The 18,963-nt window shown below is 43.1% G+C and overlaps 1 protein-coding gene across 3 annotated transcripts in view; it reads right to left on the reverse strand.

Moving 5' to 3' along the window:
- The window catches only part of F5 (coagulation factor V), a 786,312-nt gene that overhangs the window by 643,954 nt on the left and 123,395 nt on the right, over nucleotides 1-18,963 (reverse strand). For all 3 annotated transcript variants that reach the window (XR_015299279.1, XM_086934096.1, XM_086934094.1), the window contains exon 3: nucleotides 12,779-12,901. Coding sequence is in view for 2 of the 3 variants with exons in the window: in XM_086934096.1 (XP_086790222.1) it covers nucleotides 12,779-12,901 (123 nt within the window). In the remaining variant the exon portion in view is untranslated. The remainder of the gene's footprint in view (nucleotides 1-12,778; nucleotides 12,902-18,963) is intronic.

The raw sequence follows: 18,963 nt of genomic DNA on the forward strand, positions 1-18,963 counted from the left end.
ACCGGTCCCCGGTAGCTTGTCTCCTTTCTGGTGAAGAATTGGCTTGGTAGTTTAGTCTGCCCTGTTCCCATGATGCACTGGGCCAGGGACAGACTGATTTGCATATAGCCAGGTTCTGAGCTGGGATGGGGCAGTGAGATAAATAACGGTGATGGATCAAGCCCTGATCTTTGGACTGGGTAAGAGTGGTCTGCTCAATTCAGACACTCTGTTCATCACCACCCCCTTTTCTGAATCGTGTTTATGAAAGCAGCTGCCTGGATTTATGAGAATACTATTTACAGTAACACATTTCTTTCTGTGTGCTTGTTTTAATACATTATACCTTTTTCAAAGAATATATTGTGGCGATTAATTACCTGTTGTTTGCTGCTTAAAATTGTTGACTTGTTAGGACCTGTTGTAAATAATCAGAGTGCCTAAAACTGAGTTTAATCAGTGGCTGTCCTATGTTGTTTAACTTTTTAGAAAAAGAATCAGAACAAAACAAACAGTGTTACCACACTAACACAGTATATACAATTTTTGATAAAAATGCAAAAACCCAGGGTTTTGTGTTGTCTGAAATGTTATTATTTGTTTTCAAGACAAAAAAATGTAAATGTAAATGTGTTTCGATTTATATAGCGCAACACTTTAACCCAGGGGTCTCAAGGCGCTTGCTTAGGGAACCCGTCCTGGTATTCCCCTGTGAGATACCCCGGCCGGGTATCCACAAGGTGAAATCCAGGCATCCCGCCGCAAGGGGCCGTAGTGGAGATTAAGCAAGCTATTGCCCAGAGTCGCAGAGTGTGACCCCGTGAGTCGAGTAGGCACCGGAGCGAGAATTGTCGACTCTGTGGAATTTTGAGCCCGAGACCCGCCGAGGCGGGGAATCGAACCCTGGTCCACGGCCGATCTCAGCTTCCGGGTCTGCCGCCTCTAACCACTGAGCCACGCTTCTCCACGAAAAGTATATTTTTATAACAGAAAAGATAAACATTCATCTAAAATAGGGTACATACATAGATACAAAATGGATATTCAAGGTATCGGTTGTTTCCTCCTTTGATCTATCCAAATCATAAGTCCAGACTGCTTAAACAAAATGATACATTGATTTCAACTCAAAATCAGAAGAAAATCATAGATGACATAAAATTCAAAAATGCAGAGTTGGACTGAATAGTCGACGTTTCGGTCTTTTTGGGAGTTTCTCATAAGACCATCATCAGGACAAAAATAATTCTATATACAATAAATGACCCTTTTTGTTTGGTTAGAGACACGTCACTATAATATTCAAGACAGCAGCAGCGCTTTCAATTGTGGCGTTGATGCGAGGCAAAGAAATAAATCTTTTTATGCCAAAATTTTACTCATATTATATACGGGAGTGCTGCCAACAATTTCTGACAGGATGTCCAAATTTGGTTAATTCCAGAGCACTTGTATATTTTTCGAATCTTGATCGTAACCGTGCCAAAACTCCAAACGAATCAGGTTAGGGCTTACTCGTTAGGGCTTGAATCGTTGCTCCTGCCGTGGCACAATCCAAACCCTGGATGGGCACCGGGATGTGCAGCAGCGTGCAATACCTAGGTACGTGCTCCAATCAGAGCTTCTTCGATGAAGCCCCTCGGCCTCCTTCCCTTTACAAGGAGTGGTGCTCACTCGGCGGCTGGTCTGCCGCTTGTAACATCCCGCTCACTGGGGTAACCACAAGTTGAGAGGCACACAAGCACGAACCAGCCTTTCCCCATTAAAACTTTATTCGGTACACGCGGCTTAGAATCTCAGTCCGTGCTGCCACAGCATTCTGCCTGACGCTTTTCGTGATGAAATCACTTCCTCAGAGGCTCTTGGAGCAGTGCTGGCCACACCCATTTGATCCCTTATACGTATATTTCCGCATTTCTGGGAGATGTAGTCCATCTTTACAGTCCTTGAATCGTTGCTCCTGCCTTGGCACAATCCAAACCCTGGATGGGCACCGGGATGTACAGCAGCGTGCGTGCTCCAATCAGAGCTCCTTCGATGAAGCCCCTTCCCTTTACAAGGAGTGTGAACAAGGCTCCGTTGAGCCGAAACGTCTTTGACAGTACCTCTGCAATAAAGGAAAAGCAAGAGCCCATCTGGTCCGTGTCCGAGTTTCATTTGTCGGCTGGCAAGACTCGTTGCAGCGCAATACGAAAGCGGTATTCCTAATATATATATATATATATATATATATATATATATATATATATATTTTTTTTTTTCTGAAGTTGCCCAACGCTTAAGGACGCACTCCACAGCAATGTGTCCACAGGACAATTTTATTTGGAGGGAGCCAGCGCCTACATGCTCGCATTCCTTCGTGCCTGACCGGTTTCGGAGCCCCCACGCTCCTTAATCATAGGTATGCTCTGCAGTTGAACAGCTTTCTCTGTGGCTTTCACTCCAAACCAGCATGCTTTTATTATTTCCTGCCCTCCAGTGGGCTTGCATGCTGGAACTTGTAGTTTCTTTCCGCAGAATACATTTTCCCTTTCAGTAGGTTCTTTTGTATTTTCTTTGGGTCTTTCTGGAGTGTTCTAAAACCGCCTTGCATGCTGGAACTTGTAGTTTCTTTCCGCAGCATACTTTTTCCCTTTCAGTAGGTTCTGTTAACAAATGCAAAATTATGTAAAGTATGCTGCGGAAAGAAACTACAAGTTCCGGCATGAAAGGCGGTTTTAGAGCACTCACCTGAGAGACAATACTGACGATAAAAGCCCACTGGAGGGCAGGAAATAATAAAGCATGCTGGTTTGGAGTGAAAGCCACAGAGAAAGCTGTTCAACTGCAGAGTCAACAATACACAATACAAAGGGTGCAATGGCTTCTAAGGTTTTTTTGGTCTGGGGATATTTTTTAGACTATAAAATGCAGATTATCAAAGGCTATCTACATTTTGATCGTTCTATTGCAAAACTATAGAGCTGCAGCTTTAGGAGGTATGCAAAGGATTTGAACCTGCATAACAGAGCCTCCTGTTTCGAACTAAAATTGCAGATTCTCCCAGATAATATTGAAGGAGCGTTTTGATTTTAGTAAAGGCAAATGAGGTGCATGTAATCCCACCTCTATTTGTTAGCCCTCCCTTTGGCTGATGGTAATACATGTGTTTGATTACTTTTAGTGCCAATCTCAAATGACCAAAGAAAATAGATTCTAACTGTTTCTGTGTTTTCTGTTTGTCATTTTTCTTTTTGTTCATCGACTATAGACTCTGACCCATCAAGAAAAGAGAAAATGGTGACTGGGCTACGGTTATTTATAGATTTTGTTTGTGTTAATAACACCCTGCCCAGGGTAGCATGATTATGGGAGTTGGACTGTTCTTTTAGACGAGAGACTGCATAATATTCACATGCTTTATCTTTAATATAATCAGAACTCTCTTTCAATATGAGCAAGGAGAATCCGCAATTTTCTATGGAAGCGCGCTTGATCAAGAGCGTGTTAATGCTTCACGATTTTAGCTAATCTCATGATTTGTACATGTAGCAGTAGTTGGGCTTCACATGAATCATGTCAATGTAGCCTTTAATTACGCCTTACCAAGTCTAACATCCAGGTATGTATTATATGTTTTAGGAAGTCTGCATTGTAAGAAGATTAGACTACTCTATAGCCATGTGATAATATCATCAATTTTTAACGGAAACCTTTCCTAGTCTTGAGTAGCACTGAATGCTGCAAGCAAACCCATCCGAAGCCCAAGGTGAAAATAGATTCTTGTTCACCATTGTTCTTGAATGCAGACAATCACTGAAGTTTGAGTCCGTTTTATGTTCTACCCCAGTGCATCTTAACCTGTGGTCCAAGGATGCCAGGTGGTCAGTGAAGCCTACTCAAGGGGTCCGCAACAGTTTTACCAAATTAAATAATAATAAAAGGAATAAACAAAAAATAATTGAGTATATACAAATAAAGAAGCACAGTTGAAAATGTAAACTTTTTCTATATTTGATTAAACAAAATATTTGAATATTTGAGCTTGTGTACGTGTATACTTATTTTTGTATTGTTGTGTATTAGATTGAGTTTCAAATCATAGATACTGCCTAGGCCAGGAATCCTCGACTCCTAAAAATGACTCAGTGGGAGTATTTTGAATCACTGATGATTCAGTAGGAGACAACAGAACTCAAAAAGTTAACAACGTCTGGTCTATCCAATGTTCAGAATTCAAACATTTATTTTTTATTTTGTTTCGATAGGCTTTAGGGGTGGAATGAATACTTTTGATGTGCATTTTACAAATTATGCAGGAGGGAACATTCCCATAGCTAACCAATAGTGTAGAGGGCGATAGTGTAAATGTAAAAATGTAAATTGATACTTGTATAGCGCACTACTCACCCGCAAGGGTCTCAAGACGCTTGTAGGAATACCGCTGTGGAACCCATCCTGGGTTTCCCTGTGAGGCGTCCACTCCTGGGCACCCCCAAGGTGGAGGCCAGGCATCCTTAGCGTTGTGGGGGCCGTTGTGGTGATTAAGCAAGCTATTGCCCAGAGTTGCAGAGTGGGACTCTATGATTGGAATAGGCACTGAGGCGAGAATTATCAGGTACGTGGAATTTTTTTAAACATTTTTTTAGCCCAAGACCCGCCAAGGTGGGGAATTGAACCCTGGTCCCAGGCTAGTCCTCTGCATCAGGGTCTGCCGCTCTAACCATTGAGCCACATAGTGCACCAAGTGCAGCATCACCGTTTGCCCAAGCATGAGAGGGGCCCCTTTAACTCGATTACTAGCTGTTGTTTTAAACTACCAAACCTGAGGATTGGAGGGCCTTGTTACATTTTTTGCTGTATGACCCATTTTATCTTTTCTAAGCCATTGATTGACCCACCTCGCAGACCAGTAAAGCGAAAACTCCACTAAACATTTCATGATATCAGATACAGTGTCTGACAAGCAAGGTAACAAAACTGGATGAAACACACAGGTCACGTGTCTAGAAACTGCTGAAAGGTGCCACCACAACCCGCAAAACAGCAAATACGGGTGCCAACCAGGGGGATACAGCATGAATACAGTTTCACTACTCTCAGTGCCAGCTAGCTTGGCGAAGGGGGATTTTTGCGACATGACCAGCAGAGAAGGAATGGACGTTGTATCTATATGATAAAATACTGGAGGAGGGTTTTCGGTTTTTGATCTTCAAACTGTCCACTTGGTCAGGTGACTCCTTGTTTTAATCTTCAAGCAATCGCCTGAACTGGGCATTGATGCCTTGGGTATGACTTGTTGTTGATGTAACCCCCACACTCGAATTCTCTGCTCAAGAACCTTCAAGAATGGCCCTCCCTGTTTTCCTATCTATTGTTCGGTAATTTTCAGGCCTATCGCTTGACGACTTCATTAAGACTGAAAGTCTGACATTTCAAACAGCAGAATTTTTGTATCTTATTTTTTGAGGGCTGACTATTACTTGTTGATGTATTTGCAGCTTGGGGGTCCCAAAAAGAAGGGGGTCGTTACTGACAGAGGAAAACCATCTGTGACCAGTACTTCTCGAGTCATTCTGCCAATTCTGATCTATTCTTCCACGTGCTCTACAAATATCAGGAAGCTAAAAAATAATCCTCAGCTCAAATTATACACATTCATAGATTTGATTTTAACACCCGCCACTAACGCTAGAAAATCCTCATTTCACAAATCGGGGACCCGAGGCTTAAAGTCTACAAAGAGTTTCTTAAATGCAAACACTCAGTAGTACATACACATTAATATATGGCACCACCGGATCATTCCGAAACAAGATAAAAAGTACTCAAATGAAAATTTCCCTTTTTAGAAAATTTGCATTTCTTTTATCAACGTGATCAAAGTATTTAATGTTACTGACCAAGTACTGGGCTGGAAACACATGCATATCCTTTGAATTTCAAGTGATGTCCAAACTGAATGTTTCATTTATCAGTTTATTTTTCTATTTGCAAATTTTGTTTGATGAAAAAGCAAAGGTCATTTTTTTCGACACTATGGGGTCATTAGGATTGCAGACGGACTTGAGTCCGTCCGCGACCCCAGAGTAGGAGGGAACGTCCCCATGGGCTGCGGCGTTCCCTCTGTGCAGATTAGGATGTGACCGCCAGGGTGGCGGTCACATCCTCTATCTTTAACATTGCGGCAGGTGCAGCTTCAAGCTGCACCCGCCGCAATGTTAAAAATGCATGCACAGCATTTGCGTGCACAAAGCGGCAGGCACCGCGCGGTGCCTGCTGCTGTGTGCACGCAAATGCAGGGGGATACCATAGGTACCCCCCATGTGCACCCCCCACCACCCCTTCACCCAGGGGGCCTGCAATGGGCCCCCGAAGTGAAGGGCCGTATGCTTTTCCACGGCGGAAAAGCTGCCGTGAAAAGCATACAAATGCAGACATCCTAATATGCCTGACGGTGTCTGATATTTTTACAAAATGGGGTAACCCTGTGTCCCTCAGAACCTGGGTATATGTGATTGACAAAAAAGTGGTTCTGTCGGGTAATGTACAATCTCTTTGGGTTAGGCTAAAGATAGCTCTAAAACACAAAACAAGCAAAACTCTCTGATATCCAAAGTTTTTATATATATTAAAAAGACCAATGAAACAGTAAAATGGAATTACTTCATTCCACTACATTACTAACAAACATAAGTGCAGTGACTGTGGTGATTTCAGTGACAAATGTGAAACATGTAGTGACACTTATATACAAGAACGTTAAATCAATACACTTTGCAACAAAGGGAGAGGGGAAAGGGTACAACGATATGTTTTTTTATCGTTTAGTGGCCAGTTTCATCAAAGTAAAAGTTCCAAGGAAAGCAAGGAATTATTGTCCATATTCCTGGAATTATCTTGGCCAATGGGCCCCCGAAGTGAAGGGCCGTATGCTTTTCCACGGCGGAAAAGCTGCCGTGGAAAAGCATACAAATGCAGACATCCTAATATGCCTGACGGTGTCTGATAGACACCGTCAGACATGTTAGTGCTTTTCCGCCGCGATCGGAAGGCGACTGCGGCGGAAAAGCTGCGGACAGTTTTTCAGACCCACCAGCCATCCTAATTTGGCGGTGGGTCTGTGGAGGCTCCGCAGCGGTTTTACCGCTTCCTCCGGGCCGGCGGTGGCTTCCGCCGGCCCGGAGGATGCGGGAAAACCGCAATCATAATTAGCCCTTTGTGAGAGAGCTTTGATTCTCTTGAGCACTGGACCGTCGGGCAGGTAATTTTTTATATACTGCAAATTACGTCTGGATTTACATTTGTCTTATGAATGAGAGATAACATGTACTATAAACACCTGCAATTCAGGGATAAACACACAGTATGATGTTGTGGTGCAGCTGACTCAGGATCTCATTTAAAGTTCAAAGGAGCAAGACACCACTGTAAATCAGCAGTACTCCATACTGTTTACAGTGGGGGTGCTCTTTGTTTACACTGGCTTCTCCAGTGTAAACCTTTGCCCTGGTGGCCACCCGGAAAGAAGCATCATAGAGACAGCCTCCCCAGCTTAGTAAGTGCAAGATGATTGTCACTCAATTTTCATGGCCAACTCCCTGCTTGTTGGGCCCATTTGTTTTGAGAGTTAATTTTCTCAACCCCAAAATTTTTTGCTAATTGGGAGCTTGAAGATGGTGCCCACTTGGCAACCTTTCGGTGCTCTGAAGGGAGTTACCACAGTGGCAACTCTCTTCACAGCATTGAACCTCCGCCGGAAAGACTGGGATCTCTAAATAGGGCAGACAGACCTCACAAGGCTGGATGAGCCCATAGCCTCCGCCTCCTGGCAAACTGGCAGGTTCTAATGGGCCTACTAATTGTTTTTGATGGACTGCAGAGTTTTACTGGAAATCAGTTGATTATTTAAGGGAAGGCTTAGACCAGAAAGCTGTACATGAAACGGATTTTAGATGAGTTTTCACTTCGAATTATTGGCATTCCTAGATTCTTTTATTTTACTGAGGTGCTGTTTAAAAATAAATAGTACTTTGAATTGAGGTAATTTTGTGCACAAAATATTTCCCTGTAATGCTGTCTTTTGACTTGTAGCTCAACAAGTATTCAGACATATGCATCTCTGAAAATGAATTCAGTAGTAGTGTTGGACGTATAACTAACCCTAAGGAAATTATTTAAACGAGGTAATTATTCAAGCAAAAAGAGATTGGGATAATATATATAGTTTTGCTTCATGATTAATTCATTTACATCTATGTTGGTAACAGAAGCAGCATTGCTGCACACCTATATACGGTTTATCTGCAGTCAGCTGAGAGAGTTCACTGTCGGACCTTACCAGTCAAATGCTTATTAACTTCCTCTTGCAGCCACAACACGGGTAGGTTATTTTCTTGGTGGAACGCATTTTAGTTCTCTCCCTTTATCCCCCCTAAACAGTTGCAAGCTCCCAGACAATAACCCACCAGTAATCGTTCTGAAGCTAATACCTACCCTCCTAGGATTTAATCAAGGGAACAAATGCCAAAGATGATATATTGTGTGCTTGATTGTCTTCAACACAGAAAAAGTGTAAGGAAGCGGTATGATATTAACTATATTAAGTATGTGAAACTTTACTTAGAGGGTTTAGGCTAGAAAGAGCAAATCATGACAAAGCCAGATCTGATTGTCAGTATACTATGGATTTCTGATCTATTTGAACCATAGGTTTGATGCTGATAATCGTTGATGGAAGCAGGGAGTTGAAACTCTAGGGAATGAGGACGTTTTTTGTAAAAATTATGCTGTTCTGTAATAATTACTCCATCTACAAGGCTAGTGTGATAGCCTGCACAGAGGTGCTTCCATAATAGAAGCTCGAATCAGGAAGAAGCACAAAGGGTGCTTTTATACCCTAGATGGATATATTTGTGTCCTAAACTACTTTTTGTGCTATGTTATTGTATATTAGAACATTGGAATATGGAGCACTCCATTGAATACAATGGAGTGCTCCGTGCTTCGACGGGCCGGTAAAAGCCAGCAGAGCAAGTCAAGTCAAGTCAAGTCAGAGAATTTATATAGCGCACTACATACCCATAGGGTCTCAAGGCGCTTGAGGAGGGGTGGGGAATTACTTGTCAAATATCCACGTTTTAAGTTGCTTTCTGAATGCTAGGTGGTTCTGGGTAAGTCGAAGGTAAGTGGGAAGTGAGTTCCAGGTTTTAGCTGCCAGGTAGGAGAAGGATCTACCTCCCATGGTGGTTTTGTTGATGCGGGGTACAGTGGCAAGGGCTTGGTTGGATGATCGTAGCTGGCGGGAGGGGGTGTAGAAGGACAGTCGTGTGTTGAGGCATTCTGGTCCGATTTCGTAGAGTGCTTTGTGTGCGTGGGTTAGGAGCCGGAAAGTGATCCTCTTATTGACGGGAAGCCAGTGGAGGTTTTTCAGGTGACCAGAGATATGTTCTTTACGCGGGATGTCAAATATGAGCCTGGCTGAGGCATTTTGGATCCGTTGGAGTTTTTTCTGGAGTTTAGCGGTAGTACCGGCGTAGAGGGTATTTCCATAGTCCAGTCGGCTCGTGACCAGAGCGTGGGTGACTGTTTTCCTAGTTTCGGTGGGGATCCAACGAAATGTTTTTTTCAGCATGCGAAGAATGTTGAAGCAGGATGAGGAGACGGCGTTGACTTGTCTGTTCATTGAAAGTGAGGAATCCAGGATGACGCCCAGGTTACGAGCGTGGTCTGTCGGGATGGGTGCTTTTCCAAGGGCTTCTGGCCACCAAGAGTCGTCCCATGCGGAAGGGGAGGTACCTAAGATGAGGACTTCTGTTTTATCCGAGTTCAGTTTCAGACGGCTGTGTTTCATCCATTCGGCTACTTCTTTCATTCCTTCGTGTAGGTTAGTTTTGGCGGTGCTAGGGTCATTGGTGAGTGATAGGATCAGTTGAGTGTCATCCGCGTAGGAGATGATGTTGAGGTTGTGTTGGCGGGCGATGGCCGCGAGGGGGCTCATGTATACGTTGAAAAGGGTGGGGCTGAGTGAGGATCCTTGTGGTACGCCGCAGATGACTTCAGTGGCCTCTGACTTGAATGGTGGAAGGCGGACTCTCTGGGTTCTTCTGGTGAGGAACGAGGTGATCCATTCTAGTGCTTTTCCTTGGATTCCGATGTTTCTGAGGCGCTGTAGAAGGGTGCTATGACAGACTGTGTCAAAGGCTGCGGAGAGGTTGAGGAGGATGAGGGCGACTGTGTCTCCATTGTCCAATAGAGTTCGAATGTCGTCTGTTGCTGCGATTAGGGCGGTCTCAGTGCTGTGTTTTGCTCGGAAGCCGAACTGTGAGGAGTCGAGGGATTTGTTGGCTTCGAGGAAGGCGGCATGCTGGTTGTTGACAGCTTTCTCGATGACTTTGGCCGGGAATGGAAGGAGCGAGATGGGGCGGTAATTTTTGAGTTCGTGGGGTCCGCTGTGGGTTTTTTCAGAAGGGCGCTGAGTTCAGCGTGTTTCCAGCTTTCCGGGAAGGTGGCGGAGTTGAAGGAGCAGTTGATGACGTCTCGGAGGTGCGGTGCTATGATGGAGTCTGCTTTGTTGAAGATGTGGTGAGGGCATGGGTCTGTGGGGGATCCTGAGTGGATGGAGTTCATCAGGCGGATGGTGTCCTCAGTGGAGATTGGGTTCCAGTCATTAAGGATGTTCGAGGGGGGTGAAGGTCCAGCAGATGGTTGGGTGGGTTGGTCTCCGGGTTGGTCGTCGAAGCTGTTGTGGATGTCTGCAATTTTGTTGTGGAAGAATGAAGCTAGGGAGTCGCAGAGGGCTTGAGAGGGGGTGATGTCGTTAGAGTTGGCCGATGGATTGGTAAATTCCTTGACGATGTTGAAAAGTTCCTTGCTGTTGTGGGCGTTGTTATCTAGTCGGTCCTTGAAGGCGGTTTTCTTGGCCTTTCGGATCAGTTGGTGGTGTATGCGGGTGGCGTTTTTGAAGGCGTCCTTGGTGCCGGTGGTTGGGTCTTTTTTCCAGGCCTTCTCAAGGGAGCGGCAGAGTTTCTTGGATTTCTTAAGATCATCGTTGAACCATGAGGCCTTCTTGCTGCCAAGTTTGCTATGTCGTTTTTTCAGTGGTGCTAGGATGTCGGCGCTGTTGGATAACCATAGGGTGAGGTTGGTGGCGGCTTGGTCGGGGTTTGAGGAGTGGGCTGGGGGGTTTAGAAGAAGCGATGAGGAGATCTGGTCGATGGTGATTTTGTTCCAGTTTCTTTGCAGAGTTGGTTGGGGGTGGTTGTTGGGTTTGGGCTTGTTGTAGGTAAAGTGAACGCAGCTGTGGTCAGTCCAGAGGAGAGCCGTAGTGTGGCCAATGTTGTTTGAACAAAGGCCTTTCGAAGCCCTAGGGGATTTATAATCCTCTCGGGCTCCCAGAGGCCTTTGTTTTATTTGTTACATTCTGCCCTAACAGAAATTGAACCACAGTTAGTGACGCTAGGATACAAGTTGGTAAAAAGAGAACTAGCGAAGGGATGGAGGAGGGACTCCACCTTCTACTGCTCAGTGGGCGAAAGAATTAGACAGATGCATGATAGCATGATAGCTGAGAAAGAAGTTTTCATAACCCGGGGATGCACCAAAGAATGGGACAGAAAATGGTCCAACTGGAATGCTTATTGTGGTGGCATTTGCATATCCACAATGGTAGAATTGGCATTGCGTAGAGATATGAACAGAGATGTACACAATTAACATAGTTGTTTTGATGACCTCCGTAAAATGTATTAATGATATGAGTAACCAGTCAACTTACTAATCGGCAATGTTTGTATGATTGTCTTCAATTTCAATTAAATTTTTTTTAAATAAATAAGGTTTTGCCACAGATGCTATACAATCAGCTCAATGGGCATATGTTTGGGGGGTGTTTGCGGTGTTACACCCACCTAATAAATATATTTTCTGATAAAAGGTTGGGTACAAATGCTTCAGTTGAGTATAGTGAGGTGTTTGTCAGGTGTCACCAGAATTCTTTACAAAAAGACAGACAAAAACGCACACATCCTCTCTACTCTCAGCTTTTAAAGTCTTAACAAATGTTGGTTATTTTACTAAGTAGTGTGTTTTCTCTCACTCTGCACTGGTCTCTCTTTCCAATGCCCCCTTTGCAACTCTCATGCGCCCTGCTTGTCTTATAATGTATTTTAACATTATAGACACTATAATTGTTGGGAAATCTGAAGCTCTCCACCGCCCACCACCCCCTCCCACCCCTGAACGAGCTACGCTGCTGTGGAGCTCACAAATACTTTCAGACCTACACTTTTCTAACTTTGTGTATTCAGGTCTCAAAACAAATAAACTGTTGAAATTTCAAAGGATCAAAAGTCAATCCTTTACTTAATGACTTTGCCCTCAGTGCAGCAGAGAGCTAAACTCATGATTCTCTGCATTATTCAGGAAGCTTACATAGGCAAAGTAATCTGCCACACTTACAAAGGCTTTTTTAAGCTTGTGATCTAATATCCAGCAGCCTCAGGTTTAAGTGGCAGCCTAATTTCCATAACAGGCATGGGGTAAAAAGCTTGGCTCCCTTCTCTTGAACCCTGTAATTCCTGGCCACTCTACCCTGCTGACCTATTCATCTTTAGTTATAACCCGAATCCCCGACTCACAAATCATCAGATGGGAGTTCTCTAGGTACAGGCAAGGCCTCGGGTATCGCACTGTGGCCACTAACTGAATCAGTGCTGTGAAGTGGCTGGCACAAGATGACTTGCACGTGCTTCAAATAACACTTAAATAGGTGAAGTAAATGAATGACTGACATTGCTTACATAAAAGGAATGTTGCTTACCTTCTGATCTCTTGCTGTATGCAATACCTTGTGGATGAATCGTTAGAGGCTTATTTGCCATGTTTTTAAAATGAACCATCAAAATGTCACCAACCTCAGCACGAAGGGTTGGTCCAAGTATACCTAAAAAGAGATTAATAAATATATGTGAGCTCTTTGCTAGTAGTTTGCTTTTTTTGGTGTAACCAGTTTACAGAAACTGCTTACCTATTATATTGATAGATGCAGACAAAGTAACAAAAACATGAAAGACTTTATATAGTAACCACATAGGAAGAGCAATAACATACATCTGTCATGTGTAAACACTGTGCAGACAATTCACAGAAGAGGAAAGAAGTAATCAAAGGTAATTGCCTACAAGAAGTCATTTCATTATTGAGGGGCCCATAAGAACTGAAGTCATGGCAGCTCGAAGTGTGCAGTATAGTGGTACCAGCAACTGTACATCAACACCGAAGCCTACAATGGTTTCACCAACATACGATAAGCATGCTACTCACACTTTGGGACACAGGGACAAAACCACAGACCCCGTCCCAACAACTTATCTGAATCCTTCATTATTGCCTGCTCTGCAGCCAGATATGAAGCCATATTCATGACCTGCTTACAGACAAAGCTCCAGCTATCATGGCACTCATTGTGACATGCTGCAAAGATGCATCAGTACCAATCATCTCAGATATCCTCTAAAGGATTATAAGATCCTAACCAAGATGAGAGACAGCGAAAGAAAAGCTGTAACCTTGTCTGAGGTTCTATCTCATCCTCAGAACTCCAGGCTCCTACTTTTGATTCTTTAGAATAAGTATTGATGCATCACAAATACTGTAATCTCTTTTAAATTCAAAATATTTTACCACCCTGCCAAGAAATGCTACCCCACTTTCCAGAATTACATCCTTGATAGCGTATAGTTCATAATTTCCATCTTGAAGACAGCTTTCATCGTGGGAGGCATGAACACTGGTGCAGACGAAACATCCAGCATCCGCACACAAGAAATGACTGATCTTTTTTTCAGCTTGTGGACCAATCAACCTAAAAAGGAAGTTGCAGTTTATATTTCCTGCTATCCTTGGTTATAAACTCAATATTTGTTCTTTTCTCATTGATCTAATGTCTTAATCAAAGTCTGATCAACTTCTATATTGAAGATGAGTTCTATATAAGGTCAAAGTAGGAAACAGGTATGATGATGGTTCCCCCTTGTTGTCTCAAACTAAATTCCACTATTCAAGTTTTCACAAGTTCTACCAGGTGGGGAGAAGTGCTCAATGCTTGCTTTTCCTGATAGTCCTGGAGAAATTAGAAGTTACCCGAAACAAATGGTCAACAGGGCTCAAGTCGTTTTACAGATGAGTGGCTGCAAATGAAATGTCACCGAATAACACTTGAATGGAAATGGAAGAATTTCCAAATGCAAGCAGGCCAGTGTGAGTGTAAAGTCTATGCTGCTATATACAAGTATATGCGTGTATATACAGACAAGCCTGAGAAAGGGTAAAAAAGACTACTTTGAAAAACAACAAATTCTACTACTAAACTCTTCAGAATAAAAAAACACCCATGACCCAATCTTCTTGAGTGCCCATTGAACCACTATGAAATGAACGGATGTTGTTCTTTCACAACAAAACCAAAACCTAATCGATGTTAAGAATATTGGTCTCACTTACTGGGGTTACAGCAAGTCAGCCACCCAAACTCTTGCTTTCTCGTGGTGCTGTCCCAGAAATATTCCTGCTTTTTTAAATTGACCTTGAAGTAGGATAACAATTCCTTGCATGTTTGACATGACTACAAGGAAGCAACCCAGTGGTCTCCCCTTGTAATGAATTATGCATATAATTTCAATATAGATTTTCGAAAATTGCTAGCAATACTACAAATTGTCACCATTCTTTTTCTACACTGGAACACTATTTTTTTTGGCCACACTCCGTCCCCAACTTCTTACATTATCATTCCACAGCTGTTCTTCTTTTAGGGCTGCTATCCTACTTAGTCCTGAGGATTATTTTGTCTAAGTAATCCTTGGTAACTGAAATGTCCACTATAATAATTATCAATAGATTGCCTTCCTCATCTCCTACTAGGACTGTAAACACAGACCTAGGAGTTGGCTATGACAATTTATTGCAGCCATTGAGTTTTAATCAGGTACGGCTATCCACTGCGGCACTGTACTTTTACTCGCAATTTTAGCACCCTGGATTAAATTGTTGTATGAATTTGTACACTACAATTACCGGTGTCTATATAGTTATTTACCAGAGTATACTTATTTTCAAGCAGGTAGGCATGTATTATACAGCCATATAGTCTAGGAATTATGCGAATCCACAAGTCCTTTACTGGCACAATTCATTTATTTATTTATTTATTTAATTTATAAAGCGCACTATCACCAAAACGGCATCCTGGTGCTATTAACTCAAGATAAGAAGGGACAAAAAGATATACAGGAACCAAACAAGCCGACTAAATTTTAGGAAACATCCAAGTTTTAAGTCTCCTTCTGAAGACTCCCCATGTTCATATTGTCCAAGATATAGTCTTATCGACCTGGGAGAACCACAGTTTTTGTATTGCATAAACATTATCCAATTTTTAAGGGATGTCCCCGCTTTTTGCATCATTTAATTTTTTGAATGCCCAGTGTTGTGGGGTGATAAAAACTCAAATACTGGAATAAACACATTGACTCTTTTTGGCAATGAAAAGACAGTATTTACTAACTGTGGCAACAGGGAGAAAAACAATACAGACTGCGCATCAGCCCTGCTTGGGCTATATCTGGGGGTTTTCTCAAATGGCTGTTCACAGACAGGCCTTTTTTATGCAAATCAACACAATCATTTATTACACATAGTAAATAATAGCTGACTAGCAAGTTACAGATTTAGGATGGAAAAAAACTCAAAGACATCTGACCTCATAATCCTGAATTCTGGACTAAACCAATACACATTCTTCATTATACTTCTGACAATGCTTAATGCTTGTGCAGTCTTTGGCCTATGAATGTGTGTGTGTGTTTCATAGTAAATGCATTTACTGGAAATGTTTGCAGGCATCACTGTGTGCCTGAGACCTTCGTGTGCTCAGAACTTAGTTTATTCCCGCAACCATTGTTTAATCAGGCTCCTGTGGGCTCTGGGCTAATTCGATTATGCACCCAGTGTTTAATCAGGCCACAATCTGCGTTTCTTCCCTACACCCATTGTTTAATCAAGCACCTGTGTGCTCTGGGCTACTTCGATTATGAACCCACTGTCTAATCAGGCCACAATCTGTTTAGAGGCACTGTGTGTGCAGAGAGACTTCAGTGCTGATGTTGTTAGTGCTTTCAAGTATGTTAGACATGAGTTGGCCTTAACTCAAAACTCTTCAAAGTTTCCTATTCCACTACATTTTTAGTGAACTTTTCACCTTGGTCGTGTCGGAGTGGGAGTTGGGTCTGAACAGGTTTTTAACCACGAACAGTTGTGTGATTTCTGCTAGGGCTTAATGTTGTGCAACATTTTCATGCTTCATATTTTCTAGTGCGTTAATTTTTTACATTTCCTACAACATTAGTGAGTTTGTCCCACTAAATTAACAATCATGCCATCCTACTGGAGAGCCACCCATAAATTCATGGTTCATATTTTGAATATGAGCAGCTTCTCCCCTTTCAACCAGACACTGTTGAGACCGAGGATTGGTGGCAGTATGGCTATTCTCAGATACACAGACCTTTTTATATGTACATGGCGGAGAGAATGCCTACCGGCTCGCCCCTATAAATGGTTGGTTAGATCTCTATTACTGAAGTCCTTGGGCTTTAATGCTGGAAGGTTCACCATCACATGACAGCTTGCTCTCTCTTCTTGACGAAAATGCTTCCTGATTGTCAATAGAAGCAGTTTCAGCAGAAATGAACTGCCACACTGGTTGATAACAAAGGATAGAGTGGGTAATCTGCTGTAAGGTGGGGAGAAGCAGATCCTCCTTTGTCCTGCCAGCCTAAGTGGATCGCCCTCCAGAGTCTACATGACCCCTTATTTCTCTCACCTTCAGCTCTCTTACAGACTTAGTGCCCAAGTCAATACCAGTCTGAAAGACACAAAACCTAGGAAGACTGCTTGACCGTGACATTTTAGTCAAGTCCCAAATAAATCAACTAATCAAATAAGTCTCCTGTTATGTTTGGCTATTACTAAGAGTGCTTCCAAATCTATAAGCAACTCAAAAAATAGTTTCACTCCTACTTTACCTTTCCTTTACTATGTTGACACTAGCTACATGGGATTACTCACTTCAACACTTTCCAAACTCCAAGGAACCCAGAACAATGGGTAGTGTTCTTGTCTGGATTTTGTTTGTGACTCACATTTCTAAGTCTTTTTTATGCACCAGATGTCTAAGAGGCAGAGCTTCAGGGCATGCTTAATGTGTGCTTGGTGAATCACGTCTGCCGAATGGTGCTTGCATGGTTCAAATATAGCACATTTTTGTTTTCACTTTAGCTTAGCTTTCACAGATTCAGAGTGCTAACTTTTCGCTTCCACAGAGAGATGCTTTTGATGATCTGCACATCAGGGAATTCCAATTTACAGGGTTCTCAGACTTTATAATAGGCTTGACACTATTTTTGCAGATAAGAGACACAGAGCGCTGCCGCCAACCATACTGGAACCTCAGCTTACATAATATGGTGTTCAGAAGTGAAGACAAGAGTGGAGAGGTGCTGGTGCTACCATAGGATGTTCTAAGTGATCCAGACAATAGAGATGGGGCTGCAGTCAAAGTAGAAGGTATGCACAGGTTTGGAGCTCCTGCTACCCGGAGAACCAACCCCCCTCCGTGCATCCTTATGTGTAACAGCAAATTTAAGCAGAAGGAAGAGATCATCGACCAGGCTAGAAAGACAGGCATTGTCGCTTTTGAGGGTGCCAAGATTTTACTCTTCCATGACCTCTCACATATCAAGCTACAGAAAGGGAAGTCCTCCATCCCGGTTACTGACGTCCTCATACAGATAGGACCACAGCTTTAGGCTTATCTTTCAGTGGGAGGGCTAGACCTACCAGTTGAGGTGTATACTTGGACTGAACGAGCATGATGACTTAGGATACTGGATACTGGATGGTCGTCCCTCATAAGATAAGAAGACATAAACTCAAAGTGGTAGAGAAGCATGAGAGTGGAGGACCCTGCTTCTGCGATTGAGGGAGAACCCACATGCAGCCTAAGCCATGCATGAAAGACTGCTTGAGCAGCATCAGGGATCGCTCCTATTTGAAAAAACACCATGGGCAGAACTTAAGAAGCTCAAGGTCTTGGACTTGAATCCTAGGCATGCAGGGAGGAAACAATGGTGTCGAATGGTAAGGAGACTCTGAACCCAGACTATGATGACTATGAGTCTAAAAGTAATGTAGTTGCAGTTCCAGACAGGAGTAGGGAAGAGAGCAAGGTTAGTTTAGTTCAGTTCTACACAGGTTTTAAGTTGGAGCTACTGGCTAAATATGAGTTCTAGAGCCATTTACACTAGGCATCCAATCACTACAGAAAACACAGAGTAGGAAAGACTGCAGAATGGAAGCAGCGGCACCTTACAGCCACACCAATGGTGTGAAATGGGCCCTACTCTGAATTTGATTAACCTCAATTTACAGAGCCTTACCTCCAGCTAAGGAAATGGTAATACTGTCCTTACTGCATAAAACAAAATACAATATCCCCCTAATCAAAGAGACCCACTTACTTACGGGGGTCAAAAGGCTTCCGAATACAATAAAAAAAAATTCCCAAGGCAATAATTCTCTTTGGATCATGGCGAGAAGTGTGGGATAGCTTATATTGTCCAGCTCCTTCAATCAATCAATCAGGGATCAGGGATATATCGAGCGCAGCTACTCACCCAAAAAGGGTCTCTAGGTGCTAAGGGGGAGAGGTAAGGGGGGGCGGAGTGAGAAGGAGCATCCTTGTCTGATGTGGCAGTGGCGCGGTAGATTGAGGACTAGTCTGGCGACGGCGCTCTGGATGTTCTGGAGTTTGCGGGTGGAGTTCTTGTTGATTCCAGAGTACAGCGTTGCCACAATCCAGTCTGGTGCTGATGAAGGCGAGAGTGACTGTTTTCCCTGTGTTCAGGGGGAATCCAGTTGGAAGGTCTTTCGGAGTAGGCAGAGGTA

The sequence above is a fragment of the Lissotriton vulgaris genome, chromosome 8, assembly GCF_964263255.1.
Source record: "Lissotriton vulgaris chromosome 8, aLisVul1.2, whole genome shotgun sequence".
Classification (NCBI taxonomy): Eukaryota; Metazoa; Chordata; class Amphibia; order Caudata; family Salamandridae; genus Lissotriton; species Lissotriton vulgaris.